We start from the raw sequence: 27,142 nt of genomic DNA on the forward strand, positions 1-27,142 counted from the left end.
GAAGGTCGCAACTACAACAACTACAACATATACTGAAACACGTGAGCATTTTCAATGCATATCTGGTTTTGATAATGACCGAATCACCAGCAGGATATAACAGTGTAGTGGCAGTATTGATGATACCTAGTACCTTTGCCTTTGGCTCAGGCATATGACACGTATGATATGTTGTATGAAAGTGTAAGCTAGGGAGTCTGACATGACAAATATGCAAATGTCCGATATGCAAATACCAAGGCAGGCGGGTTCACGGTGTTCAGTCTTATATTACATGTAAACGTAGTACCACGTCGTACGTCGTCGATGGCCGCGCAGTCCGACAACAAGACAAGTAAGCAAGAGGTATGTCAAAAATCGTTAGTGTTACAGATAGCTGTAAGAAGCCTGCACCTTTGTTCACCATCTAGGTGTTCTCCTCCACGGATCAGAGAGCTCGAACACTGATAGTTCAACCATTGACCCTCGAGAAATGGTTCCCAGACACTTCGCACCAAAACCACTTCGCACCATACCATCTCGTCCCATACCATTTCGCACCAAAACCACTTCGCACCAAAACAACTTCGTACCAAAACCACTTCGCCCCAAAAGTCATGTCCCCCAAACCACTTTGCCCGAAACTTGTCGCTAACTGGTAAAGCTGAAAATAACCACCTTCCTGTCATCCTGGGACTGAAATCTTGAAAGTGTACGCATTTCGCAAAATTGACATCGTGCAATTCCGCGCACGGCACCTGAGTTGTAGCATTTGCGTGTTTCTTTTTTCTTATTCTATCGTTTAGAGAGCTTATGGTTTCATGCAACAGTAAATGGTTCGTGGTAGCCAAAATGTCCTAACACACTATTGCTTCCAAGTTGTAGGTAAAAACAACCTTATGATACGTCGTATATCGTTGTTTCAGGAGGAGTTGACGGTACTATACTTTGTGCGAAGTGGTTTGAGTACGATGTGGTACTTGGGGCGAAGTGGGGTTGGGCGAAGTAGTACTTGGGACGAGGTGGTTTTGGTACGAAATGGTTTTGGGACGAAGTTGTGTGGGGCGAACTGGTTTTGGTGCGAAGTGTCTGGACCCCCGAGAAATTTATCGACTGTCTATGGTTCAACTAACTCACTGTTGTAGTTGACGCCGTAGAGTGAGTGAGTGCGAGAGGCCTACAGATGTTTTTATATACTTGAAAGTGATTAATTGATGATATCTGATGGATTTTAGGCTGTGATCCGCTACTCAAATAAGTTCAACGACAAAAATAAACCAACTGTTATCTTTTCGAATCAAAACATTCGCTTCGCCTGTAATGTTTTGTATCCATGATACGCTCGCACAACATGGTGACTTCAGAGTTGGTGCACTGTGCAGTGCAGCAGCCAACTTTCTCCCACACAGACCGCGGCTATTTTTAGGGTGGCGAACACAGAATTGATGTGGACGGGGTAGTTTACGTATCGGAACGTAGCATGACTCTGCACTAAAGCTACCCAGTTCACATCACGCCCGTGGTGGGGTAAGGGGACCGGCGGGCACTTGCAAAGTTCTCTTCTCATAGCTGTGATATCGCAGTGCGCGCGTGCGCAGCGGTGCTTGTGGCGTACATCGAACGCGGTCGGGTCATTGGGGTCATCGCCACAGTGACCCGAGCGCGTTCGATATATGCCACAAGTACCGCTGCGATATTACAACTACTCTTCTCACAATTAGATATTATTCCCTAATATTTTTCTTCGTTCTGCGAAGGAAAATACGAGTGACGTAATGACCGTGTCACCATGAGTCGAAGACGAGTGGTGACACGGTCATTACGTCACGATTATTTTCCGAGCTGAATGAAGAAAAATATTAGGGAATAATATACTTATCACATGTACAAGCCAATAATTCGTTATTTTTTGCAAAATAAAAGTTTTCCATGACGATTCCGCGTTTAAACTTTTGAACTACTTTAGGAATAAATATCAGTTCGCCGTGCACAAATTGTCAATCATTTCCAGTCCGAAGGTCCGTCGTGTGCATTTGCGCTCACGTTCGTTCATGTGTGGATCAAATGACAGCTCTCGGTCTACATGTAGGCTACCTTCCGCAAAGTTATACTCTATTTCAAAGATAACATAGTCCTAGAAATTTATCACAGACGAAGATACGCTATTTTTCGAGAACAAATATGGACTGAATCTTGACGGCGCGAACACTGTAAACGTCGCGCCTGACCCTGTTTGCAATGCGTACGGAACCCACGGTATACACGACCAGCTTCGAGTTCGTTGTTTCCTCAAATTATTCACGTAATTCCTTCGGAATATACAGGCGGTACACTCTTGTGTTTACATTGTTCGGATTAGTAATGTCGTAGTCTGTGAAAATATCGATTTCATTACATGACTTTTGATCGTGGGAGAAACATCCGCCACCAAGTTGTTTGTTTACATATTTACGAGCACACCGAAGATCGACAAAAAAAAGGTCCGACGCACCAAAATTGATGACATAGATGCGGGTTGTCATGACGTAGAACGACCAGAGAATAAATCCCGTATTTTTTGTTCGGAGACGACGAACTTGGCTTGTGCATGTGATAATCATCAATAATCGCTGGGAGGGGGGGGGAACGTTGTGTACTACGGTACAGCAGCAAACATAAGAGATGCATGATGTTAAATTTCCTTTAAAGGGTCTTTGACATCATTTCCAAAGTTTTTAATTTTTCTTGTCAATAACTAAGCCAGGGGACTGTCTATAGATTGCATGTTGCCTCAGTTAGAAAATGTGTGTGAATGCCAAAAAATGTCGAACGAGTTGGGCTAAGGGTGTACGCCCACCCTTAACTTTTACGTGCCTTTTATCTGGACAAAGGGAGCGATACACAATGCAAGGCAGTGACGTAAGCTAACTTCAAGACCCAAAGAGTGATTTTACGTTTGGTTTTATGGGCATGTCATAGGCACTTAAAATGTCCTGGCGTCAAAAGAGTTATAAAGGTTGCTCAAACTCAGGCGCAAACAATATATGCATAGTTTTGAATGGTCAGAACACCCACTTTGTTCCTCATCTTGACAGGCAATGTTTTCTCCAAGGGGAATATTGGTGTGGAGATCAGTTCTGATTAATGAAAAATTTAATAAACCGTATTAACTCATCATGATAAATGTTAAAAGTGTGGGTCAAATATTAAATCAAAAGCAATCTCCTGTTTTTTTCTTCTTGTCTGTGTAGGAAATGTTTTAACCATTATATTATCATATGAGATAGCAATATTAGAAGTTACAAATACACACTTTATAAAATAAGTTCAGACACAATTTTGTAACATTGCAATGAACATTTTCTCATACCCATTTAGACATAGTGGATTGGCCGCATTTTGGCCAAACTCTGTCAGTCCATTAACTCTATGCATGGCAGTAATGTCCTGGTAATGTCAATTCATTATCTTGAAAAATTGAGTTCACTTTCCTAATTTTACAGCCCCACTACAATTCAGTTTGATTTCAATATTTTGACCATCATCTTAATTTTTGTACGATCTTGAAGGCCACCTCATTTGGGTCAAACAAAGACAATCTTTAAGTCACGCATGTCCTTGGGATAGATCCTGGGAATTCGTTTGCTGTCAGGCCCATGCCAATGTCAAGAAAGCTGACTTTCTCGAGAAGAAGAAAATAAAAGTTTGACATTGAAAGTACCTTCACAAGTTGATATTTCCAACCGCAGCAACGCCTACAGTATTCTCATCCTTTGCTTGGGACATTCCTCCCTCACCAGTTATTTACATAATAGCAAAGAATATCCAACCAGGGAAATTGGCTTATTTTTACTGCAGAAAATTAAGTGGTATAAAAAATAATAATATTCTTGTCTAAAAACGATAAAAGTCGGTAATGCTTTTCCCCAGGCAGGCCTGGGCAGTAATTTGTAGCAGGAATAAATTGATACTGGTTCATGCCTATTTCCAGTATTCCCAGTATACACCTGGCCACCGTGTGTGAATATTTTCCATTGTTCACTCAAATGTCAATGACATCCATTTTGATCATACAGAAAAGGAACAATGCTTCTTCTCTAAAAGTTCTACTGCAGCTGTACCCAAATGTGAAAATGCATTTCAGCATGGTCCCGATCAAATAAAAAGAGATTGTGTCGAAGACTAGCTCTTCACAAGAGAGGAGTACTGGTGATAGTTGCAGTGTTTCAGCCAGCTTTTGCTTGCATGGGGACACAGTGACCCATAGTATGTCTGAATGGGGGACAAATTAAATTTTGGGGGACATGTAATGTATTTCAATAAAACAACACAGTGCAGTGTCATTATGTGTCATTATGACCTGGTAATATATTTGGTGTTCAATAGGCAAGTCAGGTGAGTGCATTAACGGTAATTATATATAGTAGGCCAATGGTGTTGTGCAAAATTGTGCCAACATGAAACTTGAAGTATCATTAAGTTTACTGCTACCACGTGGTATGCACATAAACTGTAGGGCTCCCCTAAGTCACCAAGATGATTAGCCAACTCATTAGCCAAATCAAAAATCTTGTAGCCACTTTGAACATATTTTAGGCAGTTTATGATCTCAAGTGTGGCAACAACTTTCTTGGTATTCAAGAAATGTTTTGTATTTTACATTAAAGAAATATTTGTTCAGTTTTTATTGCATTAATTATCTGTGTTTTTATGACATTAAAGTGATAGAAATATTTTTTCATTCTGGTGGTAAACTTTTACCACCAGAATAAAATTAGGTGGCAATTCTAAAAATCAGGTAGCAACGTGAAGTGTATATTAACAAAGGTACAGAATATTTCTGTAGCATTCTGTCAGTGTTCACAAAATGACAACTAAATACATTTAAGCTACAAGCTCCTAATGTGGCAAATTTATGTAGTTTTTAAAAAAAGTCATGATGAAAATTTTGTGAGCCACACAGATAAAATCTTCCATGCAGAAGAAAGCATTGGGTAGCATAGTGGCAATGTAGATACAATTATTGTGGTGTTTAAGGCCCTGGTGTTGTGTCATAGTTGTGATCAAGCAGGCTCAATAGCATCTTAAGCATAAGTATTTTTCTTGAGACAAAAATGGTTTGGCCAAACCCAAATCCTGTAAAACAATACACAATATTGATATTGTTCATTTAATTTCCCAATGTTTTAGAGTAATCATTGTTTCAAAGATTATGATAACACTTTTAAGCCCAGAAATATTTTCATTTATATTTTGATATCATCAAGAAATGTCTAGTGATGTTCACTATTATATCATTAAACTGGTGGAATCTGCAGAAATATTAAAATCATTCAGAATCACACCATTTTTGTATAAGTTATAGCGGTTTGAAATATGCCAAATGGAAAATTTAATAGCTCTACTTTTGAATTGTTGCTTTGATGTCAAGTTACCATGCAAAATTGCAGCTCTCAAATGTGAAGATTTGAAAATGAATATGCTTACTGCAAGTACGGTTGACAATTTCCCTTTGCCATGACTCTTAATAAAGTAGAATTTAAAACTGACAGTCAAGCTAAATGCCATTTAAATTGGAAGGCACCAAGAAATTTCTTTTTAACATAAGATTGTACCTATTGGCCCTCCTAGGTGGTTTCTTTTGAACCATAATTGTGTACTTAAGGGGTCTTCATTGATGACATCACGTGAAATGACCCAGATTTGACCTTTCAGAAAACCTCAGTTTTTCTCCTTTTCACTTGTACAATGACTCTGTTTGTGAAAGTTTCCTTAGAAATTATGGTTTTTACTATCAAACTGAGTAGCTGCAGGCCAAATTTTGATGCAAGCAATGTAGGTAAAACTTGAACTCAAGGACGACCGGTACGCGGCACTCACCTATGCGCAGAACCAAGCCTCAGTGTATTCATGGACGTTGTGCGTCCGTGATGTATTGTAGTATCGAACAGCAACAATGTTTGTTTTACGTACCAGGGAATTTGTAACTTTGTAGAAAGGAGAGTAAACTGTTTCAATACATTGCAACTTTGTAGGAAGGAGGGTAAACCGTTTCAACATCTTACAACATTTTATTGTTAGCCGTAGTTTCTGTCCAGGAGGCACTGTCTAAAAATTCAATACCACTAAAATATGGCCTACTCAGATTGCGTCATGGTGACCCACAACAGTTATTTTATCGAGACAAAACAAAAAAAATTGCGTCAAATGTCGCAATGCCGCACGCTGGCTGAAACACTGTAGTTGGCACAGCCTATTTAGCCAATCAATAACCATACTTAGTCTTAGTATCAAGTTCATAATCAGTGTGTACATATTGACATTTACACCAAGTTATCACCAATTATAGCTTATTTGCATTGACATAAATGATCCAGAATCTTCATGGGAAAATGTCATTATGATCTGGAGGCAATCTTAGCCTGTAATGTCCCATCATGGGCACTAATCACGATGCTGAATACCAATATCAATACTTTTCCTAATCAATATGGCAATTGCACACCTCTGTGATAATTTTAAGGGGGATTTAGATCAGATAGGGGGCTGGGGAATCATGTTGCTTCCTGGAGAAAACACTGATTTCACCTCCGTTTTCCTTTGTAGATTCAACTTTACCATAGGTAAAGTTGATAAGATTCGGTCAAGCAGTGGTAATGAGAAGGTGAAATTTGATAAAGGTTGTATACTCAGAATTTCTTAGATGTATACACTGACAGAATTCGTTGGACGTTTAATGCATCTGTGCAATCAGATCTTCTCTGTTTCATTTGTACTGCACTTTGAACTTTTTACCATGTGTAGGTCCTCAAGTACCTGACGTAAGCAGAACAATACATTACTTAAAACCACTACTGGGTCTAACATGAACTCTCAAGTGCAAGGCCAGCCACAGGTGGTGGCAGCACCTCAACAACAAACCGTCTACATGCAACTCACTCCTGGCTCTTCAGTGCCAAATTTTGCCCACAAAGCATGCTTTGCCTTTGGACTTTGCCAGCTGATTTTTGGTGCAATACTGATACTTCTTGGGATTGTAAGCATCGTCATGAGTGGTATACTATCCTTTGTCGGCAGTTCCATATGGTGTGGAATATTTGTAAGTATCTGATTTAGTGTCACGTGCCTCTACCTCTTCTTTAAATTATCAAAGTTCAATATCCAAGGATTAGATGTACATATACTTCACACTGACAAAATCCCATGAAATAATGCAAATTATAATTCAAGAAGACAAATTACTTCTCATGTCTGGGAAAAGTATGGAATCTAGGAATGGCAAAATCATATTCAAACTATCTGTCTCATCATATCAGTATGTTGATCTCAAAATACAGTGATCTGATTTGTCTAGATGTCTAAAAAATCACTGTGTTTTTGGGATATAACACAGTTTGAACACAGTTGCGCATATCTTTCATATAGAAAAGAATTCCAGTTGTTGTTCATGCCAAAATTTCAACACACTCTTGTAATACAATAGCAATAAACCACGCTCATAAACTGGTTCTGCTATACCAGCCTGTTTTGACCAGTTTACTTTCTGTAACTTGTGGATATATGTTGTGGACTGGTCAAAATCGCATGTTAGGGCCCAAAAAATATATGTTCCGATAACCTGACCTACCCTATTTTTAACCTCTCAACCCTAGACTTTTTAGAGCTACATGTACCTAAATGTGGAAGTATAAAAAGAAAGAAAAATCCCCATAAAATCATGCGTCCGTTACCTTGCGTTTGAGTTTTGCTTGAACAAGGATGTCTTTTATGTTTTTATTCTTTTATATGCTATGTTTTTCGGGAAAAATTGGCCAGTGTTTCATCGCACTGAACCATTGAAAAATATAAATTGTTTTGAAAAATACAAATATTTAGAAAAATACCCTACCTACCTACCTACCCTATTTTTGAAAACCATGTTATTGGAACAGCACAAGTAATTTTCCTTTGCCCTTACACCAATCACTGAGGGTGATATTTTGCTTTATATTGAAAATTTACAAAGGTTTGATGGACCCACACTAAACAAACTGATACAATTTCTTTTCAATATCTCCATGAACTTACAGTTTATTATAACTGGCAGCCTTGGAATTGCAGCATCGAAGAGTAAAACTAAAGGATTGGTATGTATACTTTTAAATTTCAAATGTCGAAAAAATGTCCTTTCTTTAATCAAATGTGTATGCATGTATTAGTACATACACAGGGACAAGTATGAATTTCACATAATTCTTGTGAAATTTGCAATAAAGAACAGTATTTTCTAGATTACAAACCTTCTCCTTTGTTTACTTGACAAACGGTGGAGGCTTTTATAAGATTGACTGAATTGCAACCAATGTAGAACCAGATATGAACTGATGAAGGTGCTCACGTGTTTCACAACAGGTTCATTAATAGTAATTCGCTTCACAGAATGTTGGATATGCAGTAACAGACTCAACTGTACTCAACAGAACAACTTGACCTACTAATGGGACCCCTGAATGGAAGAAATGACTTTGAGTTTGACAAAATTACAAACTTAGTTATCAAGCAATGAAATTGACTGCTGATGACTCGACATGTATTGACATTTATCAGACACTACTGGATGCATGAAATAACACAGTATGACATGAATTACAAATATCATGTGATCTCAACAACCTTGACCTTGATTATACATATATATGCATAACTCAGTAACCACAAGTTCTATACCCTCCAATTTTGATAGGATATTAGACCTTAAGATGTCACATCTTGTACCTCATTTATTATGCGCATATGTATTTCTTGGCTGGCCAACACAGCTAGAGGTCCGATCTTTTTTCCCGATTTAGAACCATTACTTAGACATGCCTCATGTGTTTCAAATTGGGAACAACAACATAAACCTATGTGCCCATAGATCTCAACATATACATTCCAGTGATACTTCTTAATGACCACATTTCCTTGCCCCATCAAGACTAATACTCCTATTACAAGTTGGGACTATGTCATTGTCAATGACTTGTTTCAAAATATAGTACATCCTAACGAAGTTGCATAAGCTTCTACCCTTGTCTATCTCAAATAAAGAAAGGTTAGGAGAGTATAATGGTACTGTTACAGTTGGTGAAACTGCTTCTTAGATCAAAGAAACTATTAAAAGATGTAAAACAATGAGACATTGAAGTTCCCGTTACAACACTGCTAGTGTTCCACGTTTTTTCAGAACATTCATCAGGGTTCTCTACATCTGTGCACCCCCAGTGCCAAAATAGAACAGTCCCACTGATGTCACATCTGCTATTGTTTTCAGTATTCTCATTCACGCACGCCATGTTGGTTATCATTCGCTTCATATGTATTTACATTTGTTTAAAGCAATTAAACCACCATCTGTGAAGAGTTTTTACCAGTGGCTCCAACAATTTTCATTGCAAATTTGATGTTTTACACAAAGTATTGGCCGTTTGATCTTGGAAAATTGAGTTGCGTTTGCGTGCAGCCAACGCATGCAGTTCACACTAAGCTATGCTATGCTGTTGATTGGCAGCATACATGACGTCTTCTTTTCAAGTTCACTGTTTATTTCAATATGTAAGTGGAGCGGAAATATACCAAATTGTAAGTTCTTTATCTAGGCATTGTGTAATCTGTATGATTTGAAATAGTGATATAAAATATTTTGTCAGAAGTTGTCCCTGACTTTTGCTGTCTTTTGGCTATGGTTGTATATTAATTTTTTCTGTCGGGAGTTAAAGCCGCTGGTACCGTCAAGGATGGGACATATGAAATCGTTCTGTTGCTATCACTGTTCATACAAATGAAAGGAGTAATAACTGGTGATGTTGTAAGACAAATTACGGAAGTTCCCAGTGTCATTGTGAACATTTGCCACTGAACCTCATAGCGTCGTTGGTAACAACATCGTAGTGAGATCTAAAGCGTCGCGGGCTTGAACGACAGCGTTGCACGCCGCAACGCTGTTTTGGACTGTGGAGAACTCTGATTTCGCCAGCCAGCCAATTTTTAATCACCGTCAGGCCGCTTTCTCCCCTTGGGGAATCAGATTGATAATCCCACAACCGATTCAGGTCACCTGGGAAGCACGAAAGAGGCATTTTACTATGCATATCTGACACAGTGGGCAGTCTGTCATGTCTCGGGCGAGCAGAGCGTATAGGTAAGAGGATGGAGCTTCAAAGCTCCATCGTAAGAGAAAGTCAGACAGAAAAAACTTGTAAACAACAAAACTTATTTGATTTTTAGCTACTATAGACTATAGTCTATAGAAGCTATTGGGATGGGTATCCGTCCGGCGTCAGTCTGTATGTATGTATGTATGTATGTATGTATGTATGTATGTCCGTTTGTGAGGCGTCCATCCACTCAAATATCTTGAGAACCGCAGTACTTACTGATTTGATATTTGTTGTGTAGATGAAAAATATGATTTTGAGAAACTTTTTTTTTAATTTTTTGATATTGTTGAAAATAGGCAAATTAATGCCAAAAAAGGCGTTTTTGGTAAAAAATCTTCTTCTTCATAACCGCTGGTCAGACAGCTTTGTTATTTGGTATACAGATCCCTAGGGATAACCCAACTTGGATTTGTTCAAATTGTGATGAAATATGCAAATCTGTATTTTTAAGGAATTTTTTAGCTCCCATAGCCATATGTATATATGGCAATGGAAGCTATTCTTATAGGCTAGGGAAATGTCTGTATGTATGTATGTCTGTATGTCTGTATGTCTGTATGTCTGTACGTCTGTATGTCTGTATGTCTGTATGTCTGTATGTCTGTCCGTCAACATCAAAAACTCCAAAACCGCTGTACATTTCATCTTGATATTTGGTGTGTACATGGATGATGGGCTGTAGATGAGATTTTGTTCAAATGAAGTTGTCATTGCCAAAAATATGCAAATTAAGTGAAAAAATGTAAAAACAGTCAAAATTGAAAAAACTCAATAACCACTGAGCAGATTACATGAAAAATTAGCATGTAAGTACTTTGGGCTGACATGAAATGATTGTGCACATCTTGGGTCAGTATCTTGGACTTGTTATTTTTCATGAATTTTTTTGTAATTTTCTCCCATTTTTGGTCAAAAAATCTCCTGCTCTGAAACCACAAGTCCGATTGATTTGAAACTTGGTATGGAAGTGCATAGGAGTGACCTTTCCCAAATTTGGGCAAATCGTGGTGAAATTTGCATATTTTTAGTTTACACGTCCATAGACTCCCATGTATAAGGCAGATCTCCATAGACTCCCATGTATAAGGCCACGAAAAATAAAAATTTAGTTTCTCATCATATTCATATTGCAAAAACGATGCAGTGACACAATTTTAGTCCCCACGGATGAAGTCCAGTGAGCTTATAGATTAGACATGTCCGTTTGTAACACACCTCATCCGCAGTCTGTGTTCTAATTCGCCAATTGACAGTCACGTGGGATGCGTTCTTTTTGTGCTGATCCACGTAAACGACGTCATCAGGCATCATTTGCCGGAACTGTTGCCTGCCAGGCATCAGTTCCGAAAAATGATGCCCGCTGACGTCAAAAAAACATTGGCGCATGCGCGAACTGGAATGTAAACAAAGATGCCGTCTGCGGACGAGCGAAACGATAGTCGAGAAATTTCTCGGTTTATCCTACTTTCTGAAGAAGAACTGAATGCTCTGGTTTCAAACAAGGACTCGAAACGAACGAAGACGATAATCAAAGGTGCATTGAACGTTTTGCAGAAGTATTGCGACCCTGTCGGCAAAATCTTTTTCTTGCTGAACCACTCCAACATATTACATCATATAGCTTACATGCGACAACTTTTGTGTATGGTACGTTCTTATGTATGACTACGGATGAGGTGTGTTACAAAACACATATTGACTGGCCATTAGGGCAACAGCATACGTCTTTAACCCCTCGGGCCTGTGAGTCACCCCCAAAAACAGACTGTTTCCCTCGGCCTACGGCCTCGGGAAACAGTCTGTTTTTGGGGGGACTCACAGTCCCTCGGGGTACAGACGTATGCTGTTGCCCTCATGGCCAGTCAATATGTGTATACTGTTCGTCCATCCGTGAGTCCATCCGTTCACGCAGATATCTCGGATATTTTGACAAAATGTCATGTGACCTTGATGACCTTTGATCTCAAATATACATATTGTCCATAACTCAGTAACCACAAGTGCTACCACCCTTCATATATGGTATGATGGGACAGCTTATGACGCCACATATTGTACCTCATTAATTATGCACATATCTAATTTTGAGCGAGCCAATAGAGCTAGAGGTCTGATTTTTGGTATATAGGGATAACTTAGCAAAACAATTTTTTTTTGACAAAATGTCACGTGACCTCGGTGACCTTTGACCTCAAATATACATATTTGTCCATAACTCAGTAACCACAAGTGCTACAGCCTTCATGTATGGTATGATGGGACACCTTATGACGCCACATATTGTACCTCATTAATTATGCGCATATCTAATTTTGAGCGAGCCAATAGAGCTAGAGGTCTGATTTTTGGTATATAGGGATAACTTAGCAAAACAATTTTTTTGACAAAATGTCACGTGACCTCGGTGACCTTTGACCTCAAATATACATATTTGTCCATAACTCAGTAACCACAAGTGCTACAGCCTTCATGTGTGGTATGATGGGACACCTTATGACGCCACATATTGTATCTCATTAATTATGCGCATATCTAATTTTGAGCGAGCCAATAGAGCTAGAGGTCTGATTTTTGGTATATAGGGATAACTTAGCAAAACAATTTTTTTGACAAAATGTCACGTGACCTCGGTGACCTTTGACCTCAAATATACATATTTTTCCATAACTAGGTAACCACAAGTGCTACAGCCTTCATGTTTGGTATGATTGGACACCTTATGACGCCACATACTGTACCTCAATAATTATGCGCATATCTCATTCTGAGCGAGCCAATAGAGCTGGATGTCTGATTTTTGGTATATAGGGATAACTATAGGAGAGAAATTTTTTGACCAAATATCATGTGACCTCGATGACCTTTTACCTAAAATATATGTTTATGTCAATAAATAAGTAACCACAAGTTCTATGTCCTTTGTATTTAGTAGGATGGGAGACCTTATGACAACACACGCTTTACCTCATTAATTATGTACACATCTAATTCTGGGCAAGCGAATAGAGCTAGAGATCTGATTTTTTGGCATATAGGGATTAATTAGCGATATAATTTTTTTATTCAAAATGTCATGTGACCTCGATGACCTTTGACCTTGATTATACATATTTGCATATTTCAGTAACCACAAGTTCTATACCCTCCAATTTTGATAGGATATTAGACCTTAAGATGTCACATCTTGTACCTCATTTATAATGCGCATATGTATTTCTTGGCTGGCCATTACTGCTGGAGGTCTGATCTTTTTCCCGATTTAGAACCATAACTTAGACATGCCTCATGTGTTTCAAATTGGGAACAACGACATAGACCTATGTGCCCATAGATCTCAACATATACACTCCAGTGATACTTCTTAATGACCACATTTCCTGCCCCATCAAGACTAATACTCCTATTACAAGTGGGGACTATGTCATTGTAAATGACTTGTTGAGTTAATGGTTGTATCACAGTATTCGATATATCTAATTCTGTATTTTTTCCCTTTTTATATTCTGAATAATTACATTAAACATATTTCACTGTCTCCAGTACATTTCATTTAAGTATTTTCACTTCATGCACTTTATCCCTTTCACACATGTTGAAATATCTGACCAGAGAACAAACACTAAATAGTCCAGGATGGGAGCTACAGTGTCATTGACGCTATTTTTTTCCATTTTTGGTCAAAATTTGACTTATATTGTATGCAATTCTTGTACTGTATAAACCCTATCAATTCACCCAGAAAGAAATAATTAATGTGATTTTAAATAATTGAATTAATTAGGAAATCATCAAAGCCAAAATAATTTTAGAATTATCAGAAAGTTCAACTTTTTTGACAGTTCATAGTGAAATGCTTACCATCTTGGAGGATTGAAACAACTTTCCTGAATCCCAACTTTGACATATTCTGAACCGTCATTTATTGTGCCCTGTATGTTATCTAAAAGAAATTGCTCATAATAGTGTCATGATAGGGTGGTCAAATAAATAGAGATAGAGAAAGTTCTAATTTCATTTATGGTTGACTTGGTAAGGATAAAATAAAATTACTTTTTGAGGAAAAAAATAGAGTGGTCAATTAAAAGAGTGGTCAAAGTGATAGGGTTTTTATGGTAAAGCTGGGCTGTAAGATTCCTCATGTGCTATTTATAGCAATTATGCAATCTGTGTAAACAGTGCAATGAAAGTGTTACATGATGCTTTTGATGACCTTGAACTTCTCAAGTTTCAAACATTTGTCTCTTCAGTGTGCTTTCTCTGAGTACGTACAGTCTCAACTTATTCAACAGAACTTACTTACAATGTTAATTTGAAAGTTAAAATGTGCTTGGTTAATTGGATGAAAATACTGATAAAATAACCAGCTAAGATTCTTTATAACCTTACAGATATGCTGTTTTTTATGACGAAAATCTTGATTTAAGCAAGTCTTGTTACTTTAATTAGAATGTAATTAACTCTCGTTTATTAGCTACTATAGACTAATATAGTCTTATAGAAGCTATTGGGATGGGTATCTGTCTAGCGTGCACTGTCAGTATGTATGTATGTATGTATTATGTATATCCATTTGTGAGGTGTCCGTCCACTCAAATATCTAGAGAACTGCAGTACTTACTGATTTGGTATTTGTTGTGTGGATAAAATATATGATTTGAGAAACTATTTTTATTAATTTTTGATATTGTTGAAAATATGCAAATTAGTGCCAAAAAAGGCGTTTTTGGTAAAAAATCTTCTTCTTCATACCCACTGGTCAGACAGCTTTGTCATTGGTATACAGGTCCCTAGGGATAACCCAACTTAGATTTGTTAAAATTGTGATGAAATATGCAAATCTGTATTTTACGGAATTGTTTTTTCCATCCTGAAATGAGCTATCAAAGATATCCACCTTCTTCATCAATACAGGTGTCACAAAAAGTTATTCTCTACATAACACAGCAGAGCTCTGTCAACTGTTGAGTCGCTTGTTTTTTCAAAACCGCTGGTCAAACAGCTTTAATATTTGGTTTACAAGTCCCTAGGATGACCTTAGTGAGATAATTTCATACAGTCAGGAAATACTTAATTTTGTATCCATGTCTATAGTAGCTTCAGGGACTTTGGCCCTATGTTTATTATTAGTAGTATTTATAGCCCCTGAATATTTCCCTGTGCTCTACTGGTATGTCTGTCCATCGACAGCACTGGTTTAAAACTGCAGAATGTAATAGTTATCATGGTATTTTCTGTGAAAATGCATCATTGTTGAAGATTTGATTTTCTTCAAAATAACATTTTATTAAACTTATTCTCACAAATATTCAAATTGGGTTCAAGATAGGAAAGTCTCATGCAACATCAAGATGAAATCTGATCGTACAGTTGCCACTCATTTTCCTCATCACCTCCTGTGCCTCACGCCAGTGGGGAGACAATCCCTGTTTAACCATCAGGTCAAGACCACAACCAGACACAGGATGTCGGAGATAAACGTCAAACTTTATTACGACTGGTACAAGACTAACATAACTACAACATGGCGATGCGGAGAGAGAGAGAGGGAGACGCATGCGCATAACAACTAAGTAAAGAGTAAGAGCCGACGCGAGAGGGCGACATAACAATGCAACACCACATAGTTGCGTGACCAATTTTTTTTTACATAACAAGTCGGCAAACCTGAAATAAAAACCAAGGAACTACAAACTACGGTCAACTGCCTCAAGACACGAGGGGGGAACACGTAGAACTTTGCTGCAAAAAAACTAAAAGTCAAGAGTCAAGTCACTTAAATGTCATGGGAGCTTGTATTTGCGTGAAGGTCGTCTACAGTCCTTGGCATCATTGGAAGTGTCAAGAAAGGGACTGCTACCTGGAAGTGGCCATGGAACACTGTCGTTACAGGCTGGCTCTGATGAGGAAGGAGGTGGATCTGTCCTCTCCATTATGAGAAATGCCACAGTCCTTACGAAGCAGGTTGTCCTCGACAAATGCTGTCAAGCTTGAAAAGGTGTCCCCTGGCCGCTCGTCAGGCTGAAGATGAATGTCACAAAAGTCCAGAAGATGTGCTCCGGTAGACTGAAATTGATAGTGAAGACGTACGGTTTGCCAGATATGGTCCACTGATGTTGACTTTCTGACTATTGTGTTACGAGAGATGATGGGGCAATAGTTAGCGATCTGACCCAGCATGAGTTCAATCAATGGCGTTGACCTTTTGTTGTGTTGTCCGACGTGAAGCAGCAGGGGTGTCTTCGTCATCGTCTGTAAATCAAGTGGTGCTCTCTCCCAAGAACAGTGCAAAGTGTAGCTGAGATTTCGGCGCCAGCTTTCTGAGTTACTCAGGCACCACTGCCTTGGAGCGCAGTGGAGGTTCGCCATGTTGAGTGTAGCTTGAGAGTGTCCGAACGTCTGTTATACCCAGTAATATTATAGTTACTGACTGGTTGTCCACTTATAAGTGAAGTCTGGACGGCTGCTGGTATTGGAAAGGTCTATTGGAAAAGCTTCATTATTTCGTAAATGGCGTGTAGGTCTGTAAATTGCTGCCACAACGCCAGTGGGGAGACAATCCCTGTTTAACCATCAGGTCAATTAAGACCACAACCAGACACAGGAGCTGATGCGAGAGGGCGACATAACAATGCAACAACACATAGTGGCGTCAGAATTCACTCTTTGGGGCACAAAAACCTCTCAATTTCAGCACTTTCAAAAAATGGTGAAAAACTTACAGCTTTCAGAGAGCTTTTCATTCTCATCATCACTCAAAGTACCATTGAGCTTTCTTTAACTTTGGATGTAGGGAGCTGTGTAAAGTGTCAGATACATGTAGATAGATATACCCTGGTAGATAGATAGATGGATAGACAGATAGATGGATTGCTTATGGAATGATAGTAATAATAGTACCAGTAAATGGCGAATATCTGTATAACTCCATAGTAAAGGTATACAAGGAAAGCAAAATTGACGACATATTCACTAAATTTCTAACACTATAAGCAAAATTAATAAAATCCTGTATTCTTTCCTATGAGCAGATCATTGGAACTCTTGTGTGCTCCATCATAGCAGCGTCCGTCAGTGGTGGATATCTGTTCTCCATTTGTCTTACTGCAGCCATTCTAGAAGGTATTGGTTATGGTTATGGTAATGAGGTATGTCTAATGAATATATATATATATCATAAAAATATCTTTTCTCTTCTGTAGTTAACAAAATACCAGTTCCTCTGTGATTTCTTAAAAATTATCCCACTTTTTTTTCAGTACACTATCAACATGGAAAAAATCAGGGGAAAGAACCAATAAAATGTTAAAACCTGCTTCGATGATGAGTGGAAAATACATGTATGTTTGAGGCAAGTTTGACGATGTCATTGTCAGGAATGACTGCACTACCCTAGTAATGATACACATTTTCAAATGAACTAATCATAAATGAATTAAACTGCATTCATGTAAACCTTTAGAGGACTATGTGGTAGTAGCATGTTAACACTTGTTAACGGTTACTACATGTACATCAATATTGATCTTTGTTGAACTCATTAAGTTACAACTGGCACTCATACCTCAATTTATTTTGAGATATATTCCTCTGTGACTACATATCATTGCCAATACATCACTTACTAGATATTTATCATGCATGCCATGCCTGTATTGCCATTCTCCTATTGTTTAGACGGTACTGATATGAACCTGTATTTTAACATTTTAAAAATCGAATTATATTTTCACTGTAACCGAACTACTTATAGCTACGCGACCTTCGTTGGTATGTTTGTATACATATAAAACAGCTGAGTGAATAAGACTTATGACACTATGAAACGTCATCGTAATTATGGTCAAAATTTTGTTGTGTGCAGTCAGTTCACTGGCATCGCACTTAGATACAAGTACAGTTGCACCAAGAACAAACAAACGAATGCATCGAAAATTTGTATGTTTTGCCCACACCTGTCATCATTCACGGCAGTCCCATACGTACAGTTCAGTGTATTCATATCGTCTACGTCGCTGAAGAATACATGCAGTCCCAATTGACAGTGCATCATGATAGCACCGCTATACAATAAGTTTCTTGTTGACAAGTTTAAGTATCTTGGTGGTGAATTACATCGTTTACAGCCATAAATGAGCCACAAAAATCCAACAGTACCGAAAATACTCGCAACAAGGTGCACATATTATATTTCCGATTTGTACCTGTCAGTGAGATTCACAGGTCATGATCTTGTCCGGTGCGGGTTTCTGATACAATGTAAGATACTAGTTAAAGTCAAACTTTTGTTTAGGTTGTTAAAAGAAGTTTAGTTCTATGAAGGCAAGCCAGTAACAAAAATATATGAGCAGACGATGTAAATACCTTTGAAAGTTTTATTTGTACTGCAACAAAATCATGAACGAGTTATGACGCTACAGCTAAGTTACAGTGTACTCACTTCATGTTTTCCCTAATCCACTAAGAAATTCCTTTAAGTTAGTAAATTGACATATTTTACATCTAAGGACATGTATAATTCTTCGAGATAAACTGGCGGGCATGGGGATTATTTCCACTGTGCATTCATAGATGTCGCAGAGCTGCTTGCTCTGATAATGCTCTCAGCTGTTCATACTTGATTGAGTTTGAAATCAAATGCTGGCGCGGAGCAAGTATTTTGACCCGATTTTGGCGGACTTCATAACTTTTGTGAAGGGATGAGGTTATGTTTCAAAACACAAAAAACACACTCATTTTACACACTCTGGTCTATGTTTGACATCCATCACCATTTTAAACTCAATTGAAATCTGTTTCAAATTGTGAAAACCTGTGTCGACATCTCAACATTTAAATTATATGCTTTAAAAGTGTGCCATAAAGCCTCCCTTGAGGTGGAATGGCCAAACAGCGAATAATATCTTCAAATGATATGGTTGTCATCACTCCTTAGCAACCAACTTTTTTATGAGTACAGCGAGGACCAAGCAAGGTTGATTTCAGTTGTCTTTGTCTCTAATTTTGGAACATCCGTAGGAAAACAGTCACAACCAAGGCATGCAAGTATGATAAAGGGTGATTACACAAAGTTTGGGCAAAATACCGCATCATATCCTCATGATGTGTCCGTATTTTGACTCGTTGCTGCGCAACTCGTCAAAATACGGACACATCACTCAAATACGACGCGGTATTGCCCAAACTTTGTGTAATAACCCCTAAGTATATATTGATTTCACATTAATGTAATGTAATGTTGATATGATTACCTCAAGCATGCTACAGTTCATACAGTCTTATTGATCACAAAAGAACATATTCAAGACAATAAATTTTTGCATAATGCAAGTCCAGTCATAATACCTATCATAACCTCATAAATTTTACACATTTTTGATACCTACAGGATGGGAATCGCGCTGTTGATGGGATAATGACTATACTGGCACTTGCTGAGTGTGTCATCGCTATCATTCACTCTGTTATCTGCTGCCGTGCTGTATGCTGTGGACAACAACAAATGATACCAGTGAGTATTCAGACAAAATTTTCATACGATGGCTAAAGTGTCTCTGATAATAAAAAGTATTCAAATTTAGGTAATCATACTCTAACCGATGTTCTAATTAATGATCATTCATTTTGTTGACTATTGCTTGTCTTGGAAAGCAACTTGCTGTATTTCAGTGTGCCTTGAGTGCATTCATAAAGTATGTTTGATTGTTCTTTTAGTGTTTTCTACAAGTAGGAAGTATAAATCTTATGAACAAGTCAGTGAAATTGGCCACTGTGAACAGTTTGTCTGTGAGGAGGCTTAAATGTCAACAAACTCACCTGAGAGCGACCATTCAGATTAAAATCACAGTGACAATTATTAGAATGTTAAGCTTTAAAATGTGCTTCTTGATTTCATTAATGATCCCTCATAGTTGACTCTTATTGGGGAAGTATAAGTTGTAGTGTACAAGTATTCTTTTGTTTCAATTGTGTATGTTTAGGCCTGTATTTTCCATGAAAGGGTCTTAGTCACTCTATTTTGAGCTTTTCTTCATGAATTTGGTTTGGCATGAAAAGTATAGTAGTTTGTGTAGTTTGACTTCTTGAAACATGCTAAAATACTGGTCAGTTGTACACAACCTCAACTCTCCATGCAGCGAGACAAGATTAAGTATTCAATGAAACATTTCATGGTCTGTACCCAAAAATCAAATTCAGGTGTTTATTCTCACATGACATGGCTGAACATACACTGTCACTTAAAGTTGGACCTCATGCAAGCTTTTGTATTGAAATGTTATTTGGCGGTGCCCTTATAAGGAGATTGGCTTTTCCTTATGTTGTGGCAATATTCATTTGTTTAAGGAAAGCAAGTTGGATGAGAGAAAAAATTGTTGAGAGGTCAGTCACAAACAAAATTATCCGCATTCAGCAAAGAAATAATTTTTGACAATTTTACAGTTACTTACCATTGTCATTTTGTACATCGAGTCACTTAATGCAAGTATCCTGTTTTCGTGATATCACGGAAAAGGTAAAAAATGGTGACTTTGCCCTTCTATGTGCAGTTTGTCCTAAAACGCTGCATGTAGCTACATTGAGCACAGGGATATATTCAGGGACAATAGATACTAATATGATAAAAATCAAATAAATTTCGTTGTTAATAAGTTTTTTCTGCCTGCCTTTCTCTCGCCTACCGGTATATGCTCTGCTCACTTGAGACGTGACAGCCTGTGCACTGTGTAAATGTGTGTGTGTGTGTGTGTGTGTGTGTGTATGTGTAAAAGTGCATGTGTAGTAAGATGCTCCCTCTTTTGGTGAACTCTTGCTTCCGTGTTACCTGAATATTTTGTAGGATTATTGAGTCAGCAGGATTATCTAGATTCAGCTCATGCATGGAAGCAAGAGTTTACCGAAAGAGGGCACATCTTACTATGTACACCCACACATACACCCACACACAGTGCGCAGTCCGTCACATCTCAAGCGAGCAGAGTGTATAAGTAAGAGAAAGGCAGACAGAAAAAAAACCAAAACTTTTAGATAATGAATCTTATTTGGTTTTTAGCTTTTTGTCTATTTATAGACAGAGAAGCTATTAGAGTTGATTTTCATATTAATATTTATTGTCCCTGAATATATCCCTGTGCATTGAGTAATCCAAGGGTGTGGGTGTTGGGGCAAAAAACACAATGTTGACGCTGTTTGTATGTATACACACGGTATCTGTATTGTCATTGTCATCATTTAAAATTTATAGCCATATGAAGACTTCATTAAACAGTGCAACTTAAAAAAAAACTGTTGACCAATGTCTGTTTTATCACCGTTCTGATATATTGTTATGAAAAAGGTAATTAGTCCCCACGGACACGGCACGGGGAGACATAGGTTTGGTCATGTCCGTGCGTGCATGCCTGTGTGCGTGCCTGCGTCCCTTCACACAGGTATCTCAGAGATGCCTGGAGCAATTTCATACAAACTTGGTACAAGGATTACTTCATATGTCATACATATGCACGTTGATTTGTTTTGTGATACAATCCGATATGGCTGCTGTGCGGCCATTTTCTTACGATTTTTTCATGTACAGAGCCATAACTCAGGCATATCTCAAGCGATTTTATTAAAAGTTGGTACAAGGACACTGACTTATGTCCTACATATGCGTTTAGATTTGTTTTGTGATACGATCAAATATGGCTGCCAGGCGGCCATTTTCTTACGATTTTTTCAGGTACACTGAGAGCCATAACTCAGACATGTATCAAGTGAATTTATTCAAAGTTGGTACAAGGACATTGACTTATGTAATACATATGTACATCGATATGTTTCACGATATGGTCCAATATGGCCACATGGTGGCAATTTTGTTATGGTTTTTTTCATGTCGAGAGCCATAACTCTGGCAGGTCTCAACTGATTTTATTCAAAGTTGGTACATGGACGTTGACTTATGTCATACATATAAGTGTTGATTTTTTAAACAGAAGATCAAATCTCGCTGCGTGGCAGCGATTTTGTTATGATTTTCTCATGTACAGAGCCATATCTCAGATATATTTCCACCAGTATCATTCAAAGTTGGTAGAAGGACATTGACCTGTTTCATACATATGTACGTCAATTTGTTTCACGTCATGTAGCAGTATCATGTCAATTATTGAAGTTTCGTAATTAGGCTGATATGTCAAGAAATTAATCTGTAATTGCATATGTAATGAACTTTCCTAATTAGAGTGATATATCCACAAATACAGCGTCAAATTTGATGAAACTTGATACAGATGTTGATATCATAGTGTTGTAAATACTACATCAAATTTTATGAAATATGGTATCGTTGATAATCTGTTAGTGTTAGGATAGTACGCAAAAATGTTTTGCAACATCCTGTCAATTAATTTCTAGTTGACTCATTTAATGACCTTTACGATGGCGGCCTACATTGGTTTATGTTTTCATCACCATGGAACTCATTCTTAGCCATTGAGCACCATCTGTATCAAAGTATTTTTATCACAGACCTAATTAATGAAGAGGACTCTATCCTCTCTGAGAACTTGTAATCAAAATACCCATTAACAAGTGGGGACTGTGTCATCAATGATGACTTGTTTCTTGAGGATTTTGTACATCAGATAGATTTACAATTTGCTGATAGGACTACCAAACTTGTTTGTTTCTGACAATGTGACAGTGCCATATATTGACTTCCTCCTGCATCAAGAGTTCTTTCTGCCCTTGTGATAATAATGTATGTTATGCTGTCTCCCCTTCCACTCTCTCACACTCACACACATCAACCATTAAAGGTTTACTTCACCACTGGTGGACAACCTGGTGTCCCAATGCAACCTGTGGGCTCTTCTGTTGGAGCACAAGGAACAGTGTATACTGGTATGATGCCACATGGTGGACCAGTGACAGGCCAAAGTACAGGTGAATTTGAGACCTAAAGAAATTCCAATATTCATCACGAGTTCACAAATTTTAGAAGTTATATAGAGAGCACATTGTTGTTATATGTGCAGACAGATTTTAACATTACATTCATCCACAAATATTACTGCACAGCCATAACCTTCAGCATAAAAGTTTTACATTGTCTTATGTATAGATGGATGGACGGACTGACATACGTACGTATGTACATATGTGTGTATGTATGTATATGTATGCAGGGCTTGACAATGGTTTTTCCTGTTCACTTTTCCGTGGGATAAGTGGATTTTCAAGTTCACTTGTCCTCACAAAAAGTTTACTTGTCCTCCATTTGTAATAATCAGGACAGCCAATAATTGCGACGAATTCCATAGCGGCTTTCAGGGCTTTCTTATTTTGGTAATTTTCGCCAATGTTGATGCCGATTTTTCTCAAAAGTTCATGTTAAAGGTCCATATCATACACTGGCTTCCCGTGTTTGGCAAGCATAAATGCCGTCGTAAACAGATTGGTCAGTTTCTGTTGCTGGTCGTCGTCATTCGGTTTATGCATTGCGAGTTCATGCGATTTGGGTGTTGGCAATCGAGACCTTATCGATTCAACGCGAAACATGTCGCATCCGTCAAGAAAAGCATTTCGCTTTCCAAGTTGTTTGGCAATGGTAGGTATTTGAATTACGACGAACAGAACATTTTGAACCGTCATATTTCAACCAAGGCAACTGTGCTTTCCATGTCGGGAGATAACATCTACGGCTGTTTTCCTCATCATAATGCTTATGTTTAGATCTTTTTCAGAAACATCGTCACATTGAGTCGTCGATTCTCAGATGATCCCACTCAATCACACTGGTGCTATTGGCGCTGTCATAAATCATCAAAGCGTCATTTCTCTGAGTTACACAATGCCCATCGTCATAAACCACGTGCCTCTTTACGGCAACAGCTTTTCTTGATTTTTGCGTCGGTCAGTTGAGCGAAAATTATGCTCTGGCTCGCGAGAATGCACAACGCATTGTTAGCGTTAGTGGTAAATATTACCGTAAAATAGTCATATTTACAGCGATCACTCCACAGACTATCTGCCAACAATGTTCATCTACCTCGCGAGGCCGCTTAAATGATTTTCAAGTACAGCATGGTCGATCGTCGATAAGCAATATGATTGGGTTTTGCAATTTTCTACCTAATTTGTTTGGGCAGAGCAGTCAGCATACAACAAAGAAATGCTGCTTACGCCAAATTTTAAGCAACTATTTTTTGATTGGATGATGAAACACTTTCATGTCGATCATCGAAAAATTGCATCATTGTGTGATTCGGCAAGTGAATCTCAGAAGAACGTCACAGTTGTATCTAAAACAAAGTCAGAGATTGACATTATGTTTGGTGTACTACAACGCAAATCGGGTGAGCACAAACCGCAACTTAGGTATGCGTTGATTGCGCCAGAAGTTGTATAAACAACTTGTCCAGCAGGCGACCAGATTTTATTTTTGACTTGCCTGAATGTAAATTTCACTTGTCCCAGGCATCGTGCGATAGGAATTGTCAAGCCCTGATGTATGAGTGAGTGAGTGATTGAGTGTGTGTGTGCATTTTAAAAGTTACTGCAGTTAAACTGCTATCTATAATGTCTTTGCCAGGCTATCCAGTGACCATGGCAGGACAGGGTCAAGCATATGGTGTACAGGGATATAACCCACAGAGCCAGGGCTCTAACCCACAGGGATACCATCCACAGGCCCAGCCGTACAATCCTTCAGGTCAAGCTATGTATGCTCAGCAATCACCTCCAAGCATGGACTCAAAACCAAGTCATTAATCAACAGTTAGAATAGTACAATACCTCTCCTGGGTTATGGTATACGCTATGCTAGCTGCCACTTAAACCTGTGGCAGAAGTGAAGCTGAAGCATATACCATAGATGAACATAGTTCCTATACTACAGTGTGAACTACTGAATGAAATTTTGTCCCTAGCTATTTACAGTGCTGTAACTATACGCTTTTAAAATATGTTTCATAGTGACTGCCTTTTAACTTTCAAATTGTCAATGAATTTTTAGTCATCATACAAAAATCTTGTTGCAAATTAAAATCTCAGTGCACCATTTGCACAGAGCCAGTGTCTTGAACATCTTTGGGTCTAGCAACAAATTTCTGTATAGTGGTCAAGATGTGATTGTCTGCACACTTTTTACAGATAATTATAGCAGCAATGTCAGGTTTGGATTAACTTATTCCATACCAGTACAGTAAACTACTGGTTACGTGTTACCGGTACTTGATGCACATTAGGAGAACAGTATGTATGGTTGTACCATAGTTTATTTGCCAGTCAACTTTTCATTGGAACATTGGCAAATTTCTATGCTTCGACTACAACAAACATCTCATTCAGTAACTTCACTGTGTCTAGAACAACAGAAAGTTGTTTCTTTGACTGATCTGTTCTACTAGTGGTATTATCAACAAAGTAAATTGTTGAAGAAGGGATAGAATCATTAGACAGGTTTGGCTACACGTTTTACGTGAATGTGAATGCATAACACCACAAATTTCAGTGATGATGTCATCGACTTGTGCATGATTCGTTCTCCATGTACACGGAGGCGGCATCGCGGTATTTACGTGGAGATATCTGTTTTCATGTAATTTGTAAAAGTTTAAATTTATTCTCATCTTTAGGTATCAAAACATGGTATAAACTGTGGATCATTAATGCTCGTTGTTAGTTTGCTATATGATGGTGACATCCTCAAAGATATTCATGTATTTTCGTCAGTTTTTATGTGTAATTTCTTTGTTGATTTGCGGCATACTGGATAACCATTGAGCTATCCCTGTGATGTGGTAACAGACAATGGGGACCCAAGCTGAGCCGAATCATTACTTGTGCGTGCCACACAAATGGGTAACGTAACACCTAGCTAAACGGCTTTTTGCACATGAACGTGTACGCCAACGCCAACTCTATGCGTTCACACAAAGTGTGTAGCCAAACCTGTCTATTATTCCATCATGAACGCAAGGGAACAGAGAAGAGTGCGACACAATCAAGTAAAAATGCAGCTGAATACTGTTTGACAGGTAACTCCAGTCTTGAAGATTTATTTTAATCTTGAATGAATATAGTAAGGTCACTCCATTATAATTGTAAAATATATATAATGGCCATTTTTATATTTTTTCAATTTTGTGTCACTATAACCTGGATTTTGACTGCTTGGTCCTTTTCAGTGTCACTTATGGATTGGCCAATTAAGCTGTGTGATTTATTAGCTGAAAATTGAGTGTATCATATTTGCTTTTGTAAAGTAACATAAAGTTTTTTCCATTCATGTTTATTAAATTAATACTGCTTTACAAAAGCAGCATTTTATTATCTTAATTTTGTTATTTTTATTTTCAGCATGTTATTATCTTAACCAGAATGTACATTCAAGTCATGTGTATCCATGTTGTAAATTTCACATTTTGTGAGATGTTTATCCTTATACCTAGACTCCGAGACTCATTCAAGTAATGTGTATCCTTTCATTTACATTGTGTAAGGTGTTTATTTTTAAGGGTAGACTTCGGTTCATTCTACCAAGTAAATATTGTATATCCTGGAAGTGCCATGATGATTTTAGAGCCTATCAAATGGCTTTGTACTTTTAGGTAGTATGCACCTCAAGAGTGAATGACAAGCTTTTGCTCATACTTTTTGTAAAAAAGCACATTTGAACTATTCTTTTTCGAATTAAGTATAAAAATCAGGGGTCACTATTAGAAAAACAAATTTCCCAAGACATTATTGACACCTGATATTCAAAATGGCCGCCATCAACCTCGTGAGTCAATGGGGAAGAATTTTCACAAAACATACCCTGCTAATTGTATGAACTTCAAAAAATGTAGTGCTCTGAAAACTGTATGTACATTTCTTATTTTAGTAGAGACACAAATGGTGTTCAAGGTAAACTGAGTGTGGATACATGTAGCATAATGTTCTGTAATGAGGCTTCCTTAATAAATTTGATATGTAGCAAACCTAGAAAACTCATTTCATGAAAATAAAATTGATGCATTCGA

General features: G+C 38.0%; 1 protein-coding gene across 1 annotated transcript; it reads left to right on the top strand.

Annotated features, from left to right (window-relative positions):
* The first annotated feature begins 202 nt into the window (after nt 1–202).
* Nucleotides 203–27,142, top strand: LOC139152498 (membrane-spanning 4-domains subfamily A member 4D-like). Its single transcript, XM_070725656.1, has 7 exons — nt 203–345; nt 6,763–7,057; nt 8,028–8,084; nt 17,165–17,281; nt 19,522–19,644; nt 22,934–23,060; nt 24,709–27,142. The coding sequence occupies exons 2-7, from the start codon at nt 6,824–6,826 to the stop codon at nt 24,885–24,887; spliced, it is 837 nt and encodes a 278-aa protein (XP_070581757.1). The 5' UTR covers nt 203–345; nt 6,763–6,823; the 3' UTR covers nt 24,888–27,142.

Source organism: Ptychodera flava, chromosome 16, assembly GCF_041260155.1.
Source record: "Ptychodera flava strain L36383 chromosome 16, AS_Pfla_20210202, whole genome shotgun sequence".
In the NCBI taxonomy this organism is placed as follows: domain Eukaryota; kingdom Metazoa; phylum Hemichordata; class Enteropneusta; family Ptychoderidae; genus Ptychodera; species Ptychodera flava.